The 15,170-nt window shown below is 57.2% G+C and overlaps 1 protein-coding gene across 7 annotated transcripts in view; it reads left to right on the forward strand.

Annotated features, from left to right (window-relative positions):
- The window catches only part of ATP8B3 (ATPase phospholipid transporting 8B3), an 84,961-nt gene that overhangs the window by 2,485 nt on the left and 67,306 nt on the right, over positions 1-15,170 (forward strand). For all 7 annotated transcript variants that reach the window (XM_031660168.1, XM_031660169.1, XM_031660170.1 and 4 more), the window contains 18 exons: positions 26-117; positions 1,887-2,000; positions 2,949-3,047; positions 3,530-3,591; positions 4,067-4,139; positions 4,276-4,346; positions 4,783-4,865; positions 6,710-6,868; positions 7,206-7,294; positions 8,828-9,018; positions 9,123-9,331; positions 11,791-11,822; positions 11,915-12,071; positions 12,543-12,731; positions 12,822-12,934; positions 13,650-13,814; positions 13,923-14,034; positions 15,085-15,160. In XM_031660168.1, coding sequence (XP_031516028.1) covers positions 26-117; positions 1,887-2,000; positions 2,949-3,047; positions 3,530-3,591; positions 4,067-4,139; positions 4,276-4,346; positions 4,783-4,865; positions 6,710-6,868; positions 7,206-7,294; positions 8,828-9,018; positions 9,123-9,331; positions 11,791-11,822; positions 11,915-12,071; positions 12,543-12,731; positions 12,822-12,934; positions 13,650-13,814; positions 13,923-14,034; positions 15,085-15,160 — 2,086 coding nt within the window. The remainder of the gene's footprint in view (positions 1-25; positions 118-1,886; positions 2,001-2,948; positions 3,048-3,529; positions 3,592-4,066; positions 4,140-4,275; positions 4,347-4,782; positions 4,866-6,709; positions 6,869-7,205; positions 7,295-8,827; positions 9,019-9,122; positions 9,332-11,790; positions 11,823-11,914; positions 12,072-12,542; positions 12,732-12,821; positions 12,935-13,649; positions 13,815-13,922; positions 14,035-15,084; positions 15,161-15,170) is intronic.

Consider the following 15,170-nt stretch of genomic DNA (forward strand, 5'->3'; position numbering starts at 1 on the left):
ACGCCCGGCTCTGCCCTCGTTACAGCATTCACCTGGGAGGTCCAGGCCAACAACCGCGCCTACAACGTGCAGTTCAAGGAGAAGGTGTTCCTGTGCTGGCAGAAGAAGAAATACAAGGTGGGCAGCCCCTCCCGTGCCTCCCCGGCCCCCAGAGGAGCTGCCGTGGCACCCCTGGGGAATCTATTTTTTGTACTTCTTGAGTCCTGCCTCTGCTTGTATTTGCTTGATATTTTTCTTTTTTTTTTTTCTGTTTTGTTTTGAGACGGAGTCTCGCTCCGTCGCCCAGGCTGGAGTGCAGTGGTACGATCTCGGCTCACTGCAACCTCCGCCTCCAGGGCTCAAGCAATTCTCCTGCTCTGCCTCCCGAGTAGCTGGAATTACAGGGGTGTGCCACCACACCTGGCTAATTTTTGTATTTTTAGTAGAGACAGGGTTTCACCACATTGGTCAGGCTGGTCTAGAACTCCTGACCTCAGGTGATCCACCTGCCTCGCCTCCCAAAGTGCTGGGATTACAGGTGTGAGCCACTGTGCCCAGCCTCTTTTTTCTTTTTTCTGTTTTGTTTTGAGACAGAGTCTCGCTCTGTCGCCCAGGCTGGAGTGCAGTGTTGAGATCTCGGCTCACTGCAACCGTCTGCCTCCCGGGTTCAATCGATTCTCCTGCCTGAGACTCCTGAGTAGCTGGGATTACAAGCACCCACCACCATGTCCCTCTAATTTTTTGCATCTTTAGTAGAGATGGGGTTTCATCATGTTGGTCAGGCTGGTCTGGAACTCCTGACCTCAAGTGATCCACCTGCCTTGACCTCCCAAAATGCTGGGATTACAGGGGTGAGCCACCACATCCGGCCGGTATTTTTATTTTCATCTCGAGGACCGAAGCGCCCGTCCTAACCAAATCACTGGTTTGGCACAAGAGTTCTGGGTGTCTCATTTGCCCTGTCCCAGTGCACGTGACGGTAAATTAATACCCAACCTGAAAGTACAACGTGTCCATCCGGCCCTGAAATCCTCCTGGGTGTCCTGCTTTGGGAAATGCTGGTCACAGCTCAACGAGTCTTTGCACTCAGTAGAAGCTCAATTAATGCTGGCTCCAGGCTTTTGCATTACTGAGCAGGTGCTCAGTAAATGCTGCCTGGGGCCTTGCATTCAGCAGGTGCTCAGTAAATGCTGCCTGGGGCCTTGCATTCAGCAGGTGCTCAGTCAATGCTGCCCCGGGCCTTGTATTCAACAGGTGCTCAGTAAATGCCGCCCAAATTCCCAGAATTGGCGGTGCCTCAGTAAACGCCGCCGCCCCGGCCCTGCATTCAACAGGTGCCGGTGCCCGGCATTCCGTGTTATAAGTGCCTCAGCCCGGTTCTGTCCGCATATGCCCAGTAAACGCTGCCCTGAGGCCCTGCATCCAGGAGGCGCTCAGCAACGCCTCACGGAGCCTTTGGGTGTATCCAGGAGGTGCCCAGTAACGCCCGGTCCTATCCAGCAGGTGCTCAGCAAACGCCGCCCGGGCCCTTATCCAGGAGGTGCCCAGCAAATGCTGCCCGGGGCCTTGCATTCAGGAGGTGCTCAGTAAATGCTGCCCTGGGGCCTTGCATTCAGGAGGTGCTCAGTAAAACGTGGCTTCAAGTCTTTGCATTCAATAATTAACCCTGGCTCCAAGTTTTGAATTCAGCAGGTGCTCAGTAAATGCTGGCTTGAGGTCTTGCATTTATTAATAATGCTGGCTTGAAACTTTGCATTCAGCAGGTGCTCAGTAGGTGCTTAATGAATGGTGTCCCATAGCCCAGAGGATTCTGGGCGAGGCCAAGTGGGGCAGGTCTGGCCTTGGGCACCCCCATCCCCTGGCCTGGAAGGCACCCCCTGCCACGTGGCCTGCGGCTCTTGTTCCAGACCAACGTCATCCGCACGGCCAAGTACAACTTCTTCTCGTTCCTGCCGCTGAACCTGTACGAGCAGCTCCACCGGGTGTCCAACCTGTACTTCCTCCTCATCATCATCCTGCAGGTGAGGCACGTGGCCTCCTGCAGGAGGTCCCCCCTAGCCACCTGGCAGCATTGATGTATTTGTCTATGTGATGGGTGGGTTCATGTCCCGCTCCCCACAGACTGGGACCCTCATCACTGAGTCCCTACTACCCTGCCCAGAGCCTGGCACACAAGAGGTGCTCAATACATGTTGAATGATGAAGGTGGATGGACAGACCCTCCAGGTCTGATGACGGCACCCTCTCCACGCCCCGTTGGTTCCTGCTGGGCAGGACTGGGTGTCGGGAGGCATAGCCGTTCCCCAGCCTAGACAGCCTCGGCCACGCAGCTCCCCTAGCCCCCGCCCTCCTAGCTGACCTCAGAGGCGAGGGGGAAGGAGGAGCCCAGAGCATGTTCTCTGAGACCTGCAGTCACATCCTGGTACCTGGGTGGTCCAGGCCAGCGTGGGGCCAGCATCCGGCCAGGGGCGCTGTTTTCAGAGCACCCACCCTCACCCAACATCTTATTTCGGTTCTGGATACAGAGGTTCTCCTTTTATCCATCGAGTCATTCAGCATTAATGGAGTAACTACTGTGTGCAGGCCACTGACTGGGCACCAGGGTGGGGGATGGTGGAGCTCACACCTGCAGGGTGACCTGGGGAAGCAGGAACACGGGAGGGAGGGGGAGCAGTGAGGGTCAAGCTTGGGGCTGGGGAAGGCTCCCTGGAGGAGGCAACGTGGGAGCTGGGCTTGGACGGGAGAAGAGGAGTTTGCTGGGGAGACGAGGTGTGTGGGAGAAGTTCCAGGCAGGTGGAGGGATGCCAGCGGTTTGTCCTAAGGGCTGGGGGGTACAGGTGATGGCTGGAGCCCGGCCAAGGTGGCCAGCAGATGATGTCACATGGTGCGGGGCTGGGTTGGCTTGGTGGAAGGGCAGGGGACGGGGGAGGGGGCTGGTGTGACCCTTCCTGTGGCCCCCTCCACGTCAGAGCATTCCCGACATCTCCACGCTGCCCTGGTTCTCGCTCGGCGCCCCCATGGTCTGCCTCCTCTTCATCCGTGCCACCCGGGACCTGGTGGACGACATCGTGAGTGCTGTTGGACGCAGCTGCCTGGGGGAGGGGGCGGGGACGGGGGGGGTCTCTTGAGCCCTGGGTGAGAGTGAGAGCGGGAGAGGGCTGGGCTTCCTGGAGCATTAGGGGAACATGGGCCTGGGAGCCTCCGCTGTTGGGGCTACGTTGTCCTTATCCACTAGCACCCACATTGGGGAGGTGCCGCTGGTGGCATTGGCTCCGCTGGCTGTGTGGTTTCGGGGCCGTTGAGCTTTGGTGGGGTGGTGGTCTGGCAGGCACACTAGGTGGTGGGCAGCACATGTATCTTCTCCCCGCCGACAGCAGTGGGTCCAGTGGCCCCCATGCCCGGGATCCCTGGGCAGACGCAACGTGGCATGGGGCCAGTGGACAGGGACCCCGTGTTGTGGGTGGGCACTGCTGGGCTGTGGCGCGGCAGCAGCTTGGGCAGGGGCACGAGAGGCCGGACGGTCTTTCTGATCCTTTCCCTCCTGGCCCAGGGGAGACACAAGAGTGACAGAACCATCAACAACAGACCCTGCCAGATTCTAATGGGGAAGAGGTGAGGCTGGGGCTGCAGCTGGGGATCCCCCAGGACACAGGGGCTCCAGCCCAGCAGGGTCATCGGCCTCGGCAGGACAGGGTGCCTGGCCAAGTGTCCGTCACCTTCCATGCTCCCCAGTCTCCCGGCTGGTTGAGTTGGACGGGAACTGGCCTGCATTCATTAGGCGTTTGGCTGGGGTGAGGACAGAGGCCAAGGCCCCGATGGCGAACTCCTGCAGAGCTTAGGGCTGGGGCGATGGGGAGGACAAGGAAAGTCTGAAGAGGATGTGGGTGCAGGACCCTGGAGGTCACTGGGTGGGAGCGTGGACCTGCGGGGAGTGGGGTGGGAGGCCGGGGAAGGCTTCCGGAGGGGGCAAAGGCCTGGAGGTGGGGACTGCAGCCACAGGCCCCACGACATCCGCTTCCTCTGCTCTCCCCGTGTGGGGAGGGTCGGCAGAGGGAGGGGCCTCCTTCACAACCCCCTCTCCCCGCAGCTTCAAGCGGAAGAAATGGCAGAATCTGTGCGTGGGGGATGTGGTCTGTCTCCACAAGGACAACATTGTCCCGGTGAGCTGGGGTTGACCCTGAGGTCCCAGAGCCACGCCCCCGCACCGAGAGCGCCCCTCCCAGGGTGGGGAGGGCTGCCACACCCCCAACTTATCTTGCATCCCCTCTTGCAACGCTGCTCCCCACTCCACCCCAGGCTGACATGCTCTTGCTGGCCAGCACGGAGCCCAGCAGCCTGTGCTACGTGGAGACGGTGGACATTGACGGGTGAGGAGCTGTGGCATCGCTGGGGACCCTGGGGGGTGGGGCACATGGCCCGGAGGAGCCCCCTTCCCCGATCACCAAGGAGGCGGCCAGCCAAGGTCACCCAGAGACTCTGGTCACTCACCCCATGAGTGTCTGGGGGGTGGGTGCTGCCAGGCACTGAGGGGAGGAAGACGCCCACTCTCCCCATTGTTTCATTGCTGGAGGCCCCCTTGTGTGCAGCCCTAGGCCCTGGCCTTAGCACTTTGGAAAACATGCTGTGTGGCCTTGGGCAAGGCCTTCTCCCTCTCTGGACCTCAGCCATCTGACTGGCAGCTGGCAAACTAGTAGGTGCTCAGTGAAAATGTCTGAGTGACTCCAGAAGGGGTCCGGGGGCTCCTCGAAGCAACCGTCACCCCATTTTCACCTCTCTTCACCTCCCTCCTCTCCTCGTCACCAGGGAGACCAACTTGAAGTTCAGACAGGCCCTGATGGTCACCCACAAAGAACTGACCTCTGTAAAGAAGATGGCATCCTTTCAAGGTGAGCGGCATTGAGCAGGGAGTCACGTCCCCCAAATCTATAAAAGTTAAACGTTAAGGTATTTTGTTGTTGTTATTACTGTCTTACAAAAAAATGTGCTGGCCAGGCCCAGTGGCTCACGCCTGGAATCCCAGCACTTTGGGAGGCTGAGGCAGGAGAATCACTTGAGCCCAGGAATTCAAGACCAGCCTGGGCAACATCACGAGACCCCATTTCCACAAAAAAGAAAACAATTAGCTGGGCATGGTGGCATGTGCCGGTGGTCCCAGCTACTTGGGAGGCTGAGGTGGGAGGCTCGCTTGAGCCCAGGGAGGCTGAGGCTGCAGTGAACTGTGATCACATCACTGCACTCAGCCTGGGCAACAGAGTGAGGCCCCTGTGTCAAAACCACAAATAAAATGCTACATTCTATTAAGTGTAAAATTTAACCACAACGCAGTCACGTTTGGTTGTTTCATTGAAAAGGCACCTGCGTGCGTGGGCTGGCGATTCCTGTGGTGGGAATGGCCTCTAAGAACGGAGTGCTGACCCCGTCCCACTGCTTGGCTGCTTCTTTTCCTTTTCTTTTCTTTTTGAGATGGAGTTTCGCTCCTGTTGCCCAGGCTGGAGTGCGGTGGCATAATCTCAGCTCACCGCAACCTCTGCCTCCCAGGTTCAAGCGTTTCTCCTGCCTCAGCCTCCCGAGGAGCTGGGATTACAGGCACCTGCCACCACGCCTGGCTAATTTTTGTATTTTTAGTACAGACGGGGTTTCATCATATTGGTCAGGCTGGTCTCAAACTCCTGACCTCAGGTGATCCACCTGCCTTGGCCTCTGAAAGTGCTGGGATTATAGGCGTGAGCCACCGCGCCCGGCCAGCTCCCTTATTTAACGCCGTCAGGGCACAGAATCATAGACGGACAGTGACTCTTCCTCTGGCACTCCTCCTGGGGTGAGCAAGGATGCTTTTGCGGGCCCTGGCCTCCTCCCTCTGCCCCAGCATTCTCACCGGGCACGGACCCATTTTTCAGAGGAAGAGACTGAGGTTCAGAGAGGTGGCCTGAGGTGTGGGCTTGCCCTGTAGTTCCTCTGCCCTCTGGCCATCCCACCATGGATGTCTCCAGTTCCTACATTCAGGACGGAGTCAGGCTCCCCATCCCTAAGACGTGATGGGGAGGCAGATGAGGACCCTTCAGGAACCCTGTGGCCCCTCTCCCTTCTGGGGTCCCAACCCACGCCTCATTGTCATTTTAACCCTCACTGAATGCTGCCCGGGCCAGTCCGTGTGGTCCGAACCTGTTTCCTCCAGCGGAAGTGAGAACATTGCAGGGTGTTGGGGAATCGGGGGTGGTGGTGGTGGACGGGCTCCGGCACCCAGGAGGAGGCTCATTGATCAGCTGTCCCTTCTCCTCTTCCCTTTTGACACATTTATTGAGCACCTACTGTGTGCAGATGCTGGGCCGTGCCCTGGGGTGAGAGTGTGGCTGAGACGAGGCTGGCGCCCGTTCTCAGGGAGCTCACAGACAGTCACAATAGCTTTGCACAAATAAACATCGCATCATGTGCTGGGATCAGAACCACGAGGGCGGGAGCTAGGAGCTAGGAGGGGCTGATCTGGCTGGAGGATCAGAGAAGTGTGAGTCCCCGTGGAAGGAACAACCTGCCCAAAGTCCCTGAGGCCAGGCGGGGACAGGAGGGCTTTGGAGCCTTCCTGAGGCAGCCCTGTGCTGGGGCGCCAGAGGGCAAGTTTGGGGCACTGAGGGGCTTGTGAGGGTGGCCAGAATGTTCTCACCTGCACCCGGCGCAGGGAACCTGGGGAGGAGGGCCTGAGCCCACTGACCACTGACCACCTGGCTGCCCACAGGCACGGTGACGTGTGAGGCGCCCAACAGCCGGTTGCACCACTTCGTGGGGTGCCTGGAATGGAATGACAAGAAATACTCCCTGGACATTGGCAACCTCCTCCTCCGAGGCTGCAGGATTCGCAACACAGACACCTGCTATGGAATGGTCATTTATGCTGGTGCGGCTGCCCCAGGGTCCTGGCGTGGGAGCTGTCCCGATGGGGGCGTGGTGGACGGATGTGGGATGGGTGGGTGGATGGGTGCATGGATGGATAGACAAATAGATGGGTAGATGGGTGGGTGGGTGGATGGATGTGGGGATGGGTGGGTGGATGGGTGGGTGGGTGGATGGATGTGGGGATGGGTGGGTGGATGGATAGACAAATAGGTGAGTAGATGGGGGCGTGGTGGATGGATGTGGGATGGGTGAGTGATGGGTGGGTAGATGGGTGGGCGGACGAGTGGGTGGGTGGGTGGATGGATGGATAGATGGATACGTGTTTGCAAACCTTGCAGGTTTTGACACAAAAATTATGAAGAACTGTGGCAAGATCCATTTGAAGAGAACCAAGCTAGACCTCCTGATGAACAAGCTGGTGGTTGTGGTGAGCTGCCAACAAGTGCCCCTGCCCCAGGAACACAGAGGAGGGTCGGTCAGGGATGTCATCTTCCAGGCCTGTTTCCTTCTTCTGCAAAATGTGTAGCCTGATCCTGTGGGCAGGTCTTTGGGCCAGAAAATCTTTCATTAAAGTAATTTTTAAAAAAAAGTTTTATAAAATAATAATGATTATTTATTTAAATTATTATTTTTTTTAGAGATGGAGTCTTGCTTTGTCACCCAGGCTGGAGTGCAGTGGCACAATCTTGGTTCACTGCAACCTCTGCCTCCCGGGTTCAAGCAATTCTCCTGCCTCAGCCTCTCGAGTAGCTGGGACTATAGGTGCCTGCCGCCACTCCTGGCTAATTTTTTTGTATTTTAGTAGAAACGGGGTTTCACCATGTTGCCCAGGCTGGTCTTGAACTCCTGAGCTCAAGCAATCTGCCCTCCCCAGCCTCCCAAAGTGCTAGGATTACAGGCATGAGCCACCATCCCCAGCCAAAATAAATGATTTTTTTAGGCTGGGAGAGATGGCTTATGCCTGTAATCCCAGCACGTTCTGGGACCGAGGTGGGCGGATCACCTGAGGTTGGGAGTTTGAGACCAGCCTGAACAACATGGTGAAACCCCGTCTCTACAGAAAATTGAAAATTAGCTGGGTGTGGTGGCAGGCACCCTGTAATCCCAGCTACTCAGGAGGCTGAGGCAGGAGAATCACTTGAACCCCGGAGGTGGAGGTTGCAGTGAGCTGAGATTGTGCCACTGTACTCCAGCCTGGGCAACAGAGCAAGACTCTGTCTCAAAAAATAAATAAATAAATAAATAAATAAATAAACAAACAAACAAAAATAAATGTTTTTCGACTGGGGCCGGTGGCTCACGCCTGTAATCCCAGCACTTTGGGAGGCCGAGGCGAGTGGATCACGTGGTCAGGAGATCTAGACCATCCTGGCTAACACGGTGAAACCCTGTCTCTACTAAAAATACAAAAAATTAGCTGGGCGTGGTGGTGGGCGCCTGTAGTCCCAGCTACTCAGGAGGCTGAGGCAGAGAATCGCGTGAACCCGGGAGGCAGAGCTTGTGTGAGCTGAGATCGTGCCACTGCACTCCAGCCTGGGTGACGGAGCGAGACTCCGTCTCAAAAAATAAATAAATAAATAAATAAACAAATGTTTTTCGATCTCACTGTATTGCCCAGGATGGAGTGCGGTGGCGCCATAATAGCTCACTGCAGTCTCCTAGGCTCAAGCGATCCTCTGGCCTCAGCCTCCTGGGCAGCTGAGACTACAGGTGTCTGTCACCATGCCTGACTAATTTATTTCTTAAGTTTTTCATCGAGATGAGGTCTCACTTTGTCACCCAGGCTGGTCTTGAACTCCTGACCTCAAGCCACCTGCCTGCCTCAGACTCCCGAAGTGCTGAGATTACAGGCGTGAGCCACCGTGCCCAGCCCCAGCCTTATGTTTGTGTTCACCCCATCCCGATGGCAGAGTGGGGGACCCCTGCCCCCGTCACCCACCCCGTCGCGTCTGCCTTCCAGATCTTCATCTCCGTGGTGCTCATCTGCCTGGTGTTGGCCTTCAGCTTCGGTTTCTCCGTCAAAGAATTCAAAGGCCAGCACCACTACCTCTCAGGGCTGCACGCGAGCAGCGTGGCCACAGAGGCCTTCTTCATCTTTTGGGGCTTCCTCATCCTGCTCAGTGTCACCATCCCGATGTCCATGTTCATCCTGTGAGTCCCTGCTGGCCGCGCGCCCGGTGCAGACATAGAACGGGGAGGCATGGGGGAAGGCGCACAGCAGGCGGGGCTGACCGTGACCCCGAGTGCCTCTGCAGGTCTGAGTTCATCTACCTGGGGAACAGCGTCTTCATCAACTGGGACGTGCAGATGTACTACCAGCCGCAGGACGTGCCCGCCAAGGCCCGCAGCACCAGCCTCAACGACCACCTGGGCCAGGTGGAATACATCTTCTCGGACAAGACGGGCACGCTCACGCAGAACATCCTGACCTTCAACAAGTGCTGCATCAACGGCCGCATCTACGGTGTGGCCCCGACCCCTGAGCTCCCGGCTGGGTCCTCGATCTCCAAGGGGCTCGGGGTGCCCGAGAACCAGAGCCACGTCTGGCCCCAAGCCCAGCACCCCTGCCCGAATCAGAACCAGGGAACTGTAGCAAGATGGCCTGGTTTTTTTTTTTTTAGAGGGGGCCAGCAAACTTTTTTTTTTTTCTCTTTGAAACGGAGTTTTGCTCTCGTTGCCCAGGCTGGAGTGCAGTGGTGCGATCTCGGCTCACTGCAACCTCCGCCTCCCGGGTTGATTCTTCTGCCTCGGCCTCCCGAGTAGCTGGGATTACAGTTGCATGCCACCCGGCCTGGCTAATTTTTGTACTTTTTTTCAGATGGGGTTTCACCATGTTGCCCAGGCTGGTCTCGAACTCCTGACTTCAGGTGATCTGCCTGCTTCAGCCTCCAAAATATTGGCATTACAGGCATGAGCCATCACACCTAGCCAAACTTTTAAACAGTATTTTTTTTTTTTTTTTTTTTTTGAAATGGGGCTTTGCCCTGTCGCTCAGGCTGGAGTGCAGTGGTACAATCATAGCTTACTGCAGCCTGGAATTCCTGGGCTCAGGCAGTCTTCCCACTTCAGCTTCCCAAGTAGCCAGGACTACAGGAGCATGCCACCATATTCAGCTTATTTTTGTATTTTTTGTCAAGACAGGGTATCCCTATGTTGCCCGGGCTGGTCTTGAATTCCTGGGCTTAAGCGATCCGCCCGCCTCCGCTTCCCAAAGCGCTGGAATTACAGATGTGAGGATGTGAGCCACCATGCCCGACCACTATTCCTCTTTTGACTTTCACAAGCCTTTATTTGTGAATGCTGAAATTCGAATTTCTTGGGTATTTCCCAGATTGCAAAACAGTTTATTTTTTATTTTTTTTATTTTTTGAGACGGAGTCTCTGCCCAGGCTGGAGTGCAGTGGTGTGATCTTCGCTCACTGCAAGCTCCGCCTCCTGGGTTCACGCCATTCTGCCTCAGCCTCCCAGCCTCAGCGCCCACCACCACGCCCAGCTAATTTTTTTGTATTTTCAGTAGAGACGGGGTTTCACTGTATTAGCCAGGATGGTCTTGATCTCCTGACCTTGTGATCCACCCACCTCGGCCTCCCAAAGTGCTGGGATTATAGGCGTGAGCCACCGCACCCGGCCACAAAATAATATTCTTCTTGCCATTTTTGTTCCTGACCATTTAAAAATCCAAAAGCAATTCTTAGCTCGCAGGCTGTACAAAAACTGACGATGTGGTGGGGTGTAGTTTGACAGCCCCGGGTCTAATTTATAACCAGGGCACATGGTTTGAACTGGGTCATAATTTAGTGTAGTGAGAAGTCCCCAAGAAATGGTTCAAGTTCAGCTATAGAAAAAGGGGCCCGAGGTTGAGGCGGGCAGATCACCTGAGGTCAGGAGTTTGAGAGCAGCCTGGCCAACATGGCGAAACCCTGTCTCTACTGAAAATACAAAAAAGTAGCCGGGCATGGTGGCGTGTACCCGTAGTCCCAGCTACTCAGGAGGCTGAGGCAGGAGAACTGCTTGAACCCAAAGGTGGAGGTTGCAGTGAACCAAGGTCAAGCCACTGCACTCCAGCCTGGGTGATAGAGAGAGACCCCATCTCAAAAAAAAAAAAAAAAAAAAAAAAGACACCACAAAGGGGTGGTGTGCACCTGTTGCCCCAGCAACTTGGAAGTCTGAAGAGGGAAGATGGCTTGAGCTCGGCAAGTTGAGGCTGCAGTGAGCTATGATCGCACCACTGCGCTCCAGCTTGGGCCACAGAGTAGGACCCCATGTCTAAGAACAATAAAGAATAAAAAGTGACTGGGCGCGGTGGCTACCCCTGTAATCCCAGCACTTTAGGAGGCCTAGGAGGACGGATCACGAGGTCAGGAGTTTGAGACCAGCCTGGCCAACATGGTGAAACCCCGTCTCTACTAAAAATACAAAAATGAGCCAGGCGTGGTGACAGGCGCCGGTCATCCCAGCTACTCAGGAGGCTGAGACAGGAGAATCGCTTGAACCCAGGAGGCTGAGGTTGCAGTGAGCTAAGCTTGTGCCACTGCACTCCACGCTGAGCGACAGAGCAGGACTCTGGCTCAAAAATAAATAAATAAAAATAAATAAATAAATAAAAAAGAACAAAAACTCACCCCAGGAGTGGGAAACAAAATATGCCCCACGGATGGGGCTGCATCCCGCTCCAGGCCGTCCTTTAGGGATCCCTGTGAGACAGGATGGGCGTGCTCCCCTCTTCCTGCTTTCTGCAGATGGTGGAAACCGAGGTCAGCTTTCGCCCCAAGATTGCTCGGGGCGTCGGTTCCAGGACCGCAGGCCTGGCTCGTGTGGCTGCATCCGGTGGCCCCCAGAAGCCTGAGACTAGGGGGCAGGGGCTGTGGGATCCCGAATGGGGGGCCTGTGGGAGCCCGGGCCTGAAGCCATGTCTTTCCCCAGGGCCAGATTCGGAGGCCAGGACCCGATCCAAGGTGAGCCTGCCCGCCCTGCAGCGCGGGACGGTGAGGGGGATGGGGCACAGGGAGTGGCCCGCCCACAGCCCGCCGCGCCCCGCCGCCCCCAGGAGAACCCCTACCTCTGGAACAAGTTCGCCGACGGGAAGCTGCTTTTCCACAACGCGGCCCTGCTGAACCTCGTGCGGAGCAACAGGGACGCGGCGGTGCGCGAGTTCTGGCGCCTGCTGGCCATCTGCCACACGGTGATGGTGCGGGAGAGCCGCCGTGAGTGCCCCGGGCGCGCCCACCCGCCTCCCCCCCACCTCCGAGGCCGCTCGGCCCCCGGGGCTCGGCAGTGTCCCCAGCCCCACCGCTCACCCAGCCCATCTTCCAGGGCCCCCTTCACCTGGCTTAGGGGGCGCTGAGGCCGGTGACCCCAGCCCCACCTCGAGGGTGTCCGGGCCTGGAGCCCAGACGTGTTGCCCAGTACCGTGGCGGGAGGGCGGATGTGTCATCCTCACGGCTCAATAAAGGATGCCCAGACCTGCGGTTGGAGCCCCAGGATGTGTTGTTGAGCAGGAAGGTCGTCTAGACTCAAGTGCTCCCCTCCGTGCATTGGGCTGAGAGGTTGTCCAGGCGGGGATCCCCGCCACAATCAATAACGGTGTAGCCCAGGCGGTGCCCATCTCCTCCCTGCACCGTGGAAATGGAGATGGGCTCCACCACGTGACCCCAAAACGGCCCCCTCCCCACCAGACCAGCTGTTGTACCAGGCGGCCTCCCCCGACGAGGGGGCGCTGGTCACCGCGGCCCGGAACTTCGGCTACGTGTTCCTGTCCCGCACCCAGGACACCATCACCATCGTGGAGCTGGGGGAGGAGCGGGTCTACCAGGTCCTGGCCATAATGGACTTCAACAGCATGCGCAAACGGATGTCGGTGCTGGGTAAGCCCCCCGCCCAAGCCCTGGGCCCCCCCACCAGGCGGGTGGGCAGACGGGGAGCCTCTGTGGGCAGCAGGGCCTGTTCCCCCACAGTCCGAAAGCCAGAGGGCACCATCTGCCTGTACACCAAGGGCGCCGACACGGTCATCTTCCAACGCTTGCACAGGAGAGGGGCAACTGAATTTGCCACAGAGGCGGCCTTGGCTGTGAGTCCCTGCAGGGAGGAAGGCTGGTGGGTGTGTGTGTGTGTGTGTGTGTGTGTGTGTGTAGGGACAGGAGGAGGAGGCAGGGGAGGAGACTGTACAGAGAAATGAATGGCTGCGCGTACCTGGGATGGCTATGTACAGTTGGGTAGGTTGTGCACTGTACAAAACACCCTCCCCTGGCAACACACAACACACATAACGCAGGTTGAAAGGCAGCTGAACTCCAAAGTGTCCCCCCACAGAGACAGTGTCTTTCTTTCTTTCTTTTTGAGACACAGTCTTGCTCTGTCACCCAGGCTGGAGTGCAGTGGTGTGATCTCAGCTCACTGCAACCCGCCTCCTGCTCAAGTACTCCTCCTGCCTCAGCCTCTCAAGTAGCTGGGACTACAGGAAGGCCTCACCACCACCATTAATCTTTTGTATTTTTTTAGTAGAGACAGGGTTTCACCATGTTACTTTTCAGGTTGAGTCTCAACTCTGGCCTACCAACTGGGCTTCTGCCTCAGCATCCCAAAGTGCTGGGATGACAGGTGTGAGCCACCACGCCCGGACTCAGACCAGTTTTCTGAGCCCCTTCAAGGCTGCTGTTGGCAGGGGAGGCAACAGGCTTTTGGTTGGGGGGCCCAGGCTCCGGAGCCCAGCGGGGGGTTGGGGAGGGCTGAGACTCAGATGTCGGCTTCAGGATGGTGACAGCTTCCACCTGCCCGGCCCCCAGGCCTTTGCCCAGGAGACCCTGCGGACACTGTGCCTGGCCTACAGGGAGGTGGCTGAGGACATTTACGAGGACTGGCGGCAGCGCCACCAGGAGGCCAGCCTCCTGCTGCAGAACCGGGCGCAGGCCCTGCAACAGGTGTACAACGAGTTGGAGCAGGACCTCAAGGTGGGTGGGCAGCAGGGCTTCCAAGGGGGCCCTGGGACTCTCCTGCCCCTGCCAGGGAGCTGGGCGGCTGCTCAGCATTTTCCCCGTCCTGCCCTCCTCCCCCACCAGCTGCTGGGAGCCACAGCCATCGAGGACAGACTTCAGGACGGCGTTCCTGAAACCATCAAATGTCTCAAGAAGAGCAACATCAAAATATGGGTGCTCACTGGGGACAAGCAGGGTGAGTCCTGGGCGGCTCCAGGTGGCTGAGCCCCCGCAGCATGGATCTTCAAATTTCCCCGAAGTTTGAAGGCTCACGCCTGTCATCCCAGCACTTTGGGAGGCTGAGGCAGGTAGATCACTTGAGGTCAGAAGTTTGAGACCAGCAGAGCCAACATGGTCAAACTCCGTCTCTACTCAAAATACAAAAATGGGCCTGGCCGGGTGTGGTGGTGCGCGTTGGTCATCTCAGCTACCCAGGAGGCTGAGGCAAGAGAATCGCTTGAACCTGGGAGGCGGAGGTTGCAGTGAACCAAGGTCGTGCCACTGCACTCCAGCCTGGGAGACAGAGTGAGCCCTTGTCAAAAAAAATGATTTTCAGGGTGCCCTCTGTTGGCCAGGAGCCAGCCCAGGGAAAAATATTCAATTATTTCCCTTCTGATTTAAAAAGATATTAAGGTCGGGCGCGGTGGCTCACGCCTGTAATCCCAGCACTTTGGGAGGCCGAGAGGGGCAGATCACGAGGTCAGGAGATCGAGACCATCCTGGCCAACACGGTGAAACCCCGTCTCTACTAAAAATACAAAAAAAATTAGCCGGGCATAGTGGCCGGTGCCTGTAGTCCCAGCTACTCAGGAGGCTGAGGCAGGAGAATGGCGTGAACCCGGGAGGCAGAGCTTGCAGTGAGCCGAGATCGCGCCTCTGCACTCCAGCCTGGGCGACTGAGCGAGACTCTGTCTCAAAAAAAAAAAAAAGAAAAAGGTATTAAGACATTTTGTGGGTTCCTGAAGGCACCGTGGATCCTAGGCACATGTGCCTGATGATTCTGGCCTCAGACACGTCTCTGGGCAGCCCAGTTCCAGCCAGAACTGCAGTCAAAATCTCAGGGCTGGCTCTCATTGGCGAGCCTGGGTTACAGCCCTTCTCTGAACCAATCACCATGGCCAGGGGGTGGGGCATGCGGCTGCCACTGGTCGGGCCAGGGTCCACCGGGTAGAGTGGGCGTGACCCCCTGGCCGTCAGTGCAGGGCGGGTCGCAGAGGCGCTGAGCAGGTCTGGTTCTGGTTCGCAGAGACCGCTGTTAACGTCGGCTTCGCCTGCGAGCTGCTGTCAGAGAATATGCTCATTCTGGAGGAGAAGGAGATTATGTAAGAAGTG

Source organism: Papio anubis, chromosome 20 (assembly GCF_008728515.1).
Source record: "Papio anubis isolate 15944 chromosome 20, Panubis1.0, whole genome shotgun sequence".
NCBI lineage: Eukaryota > Metazoa > Chordata > Mammalia > Primates > Cercopithecidae > Papio > Papio anubis.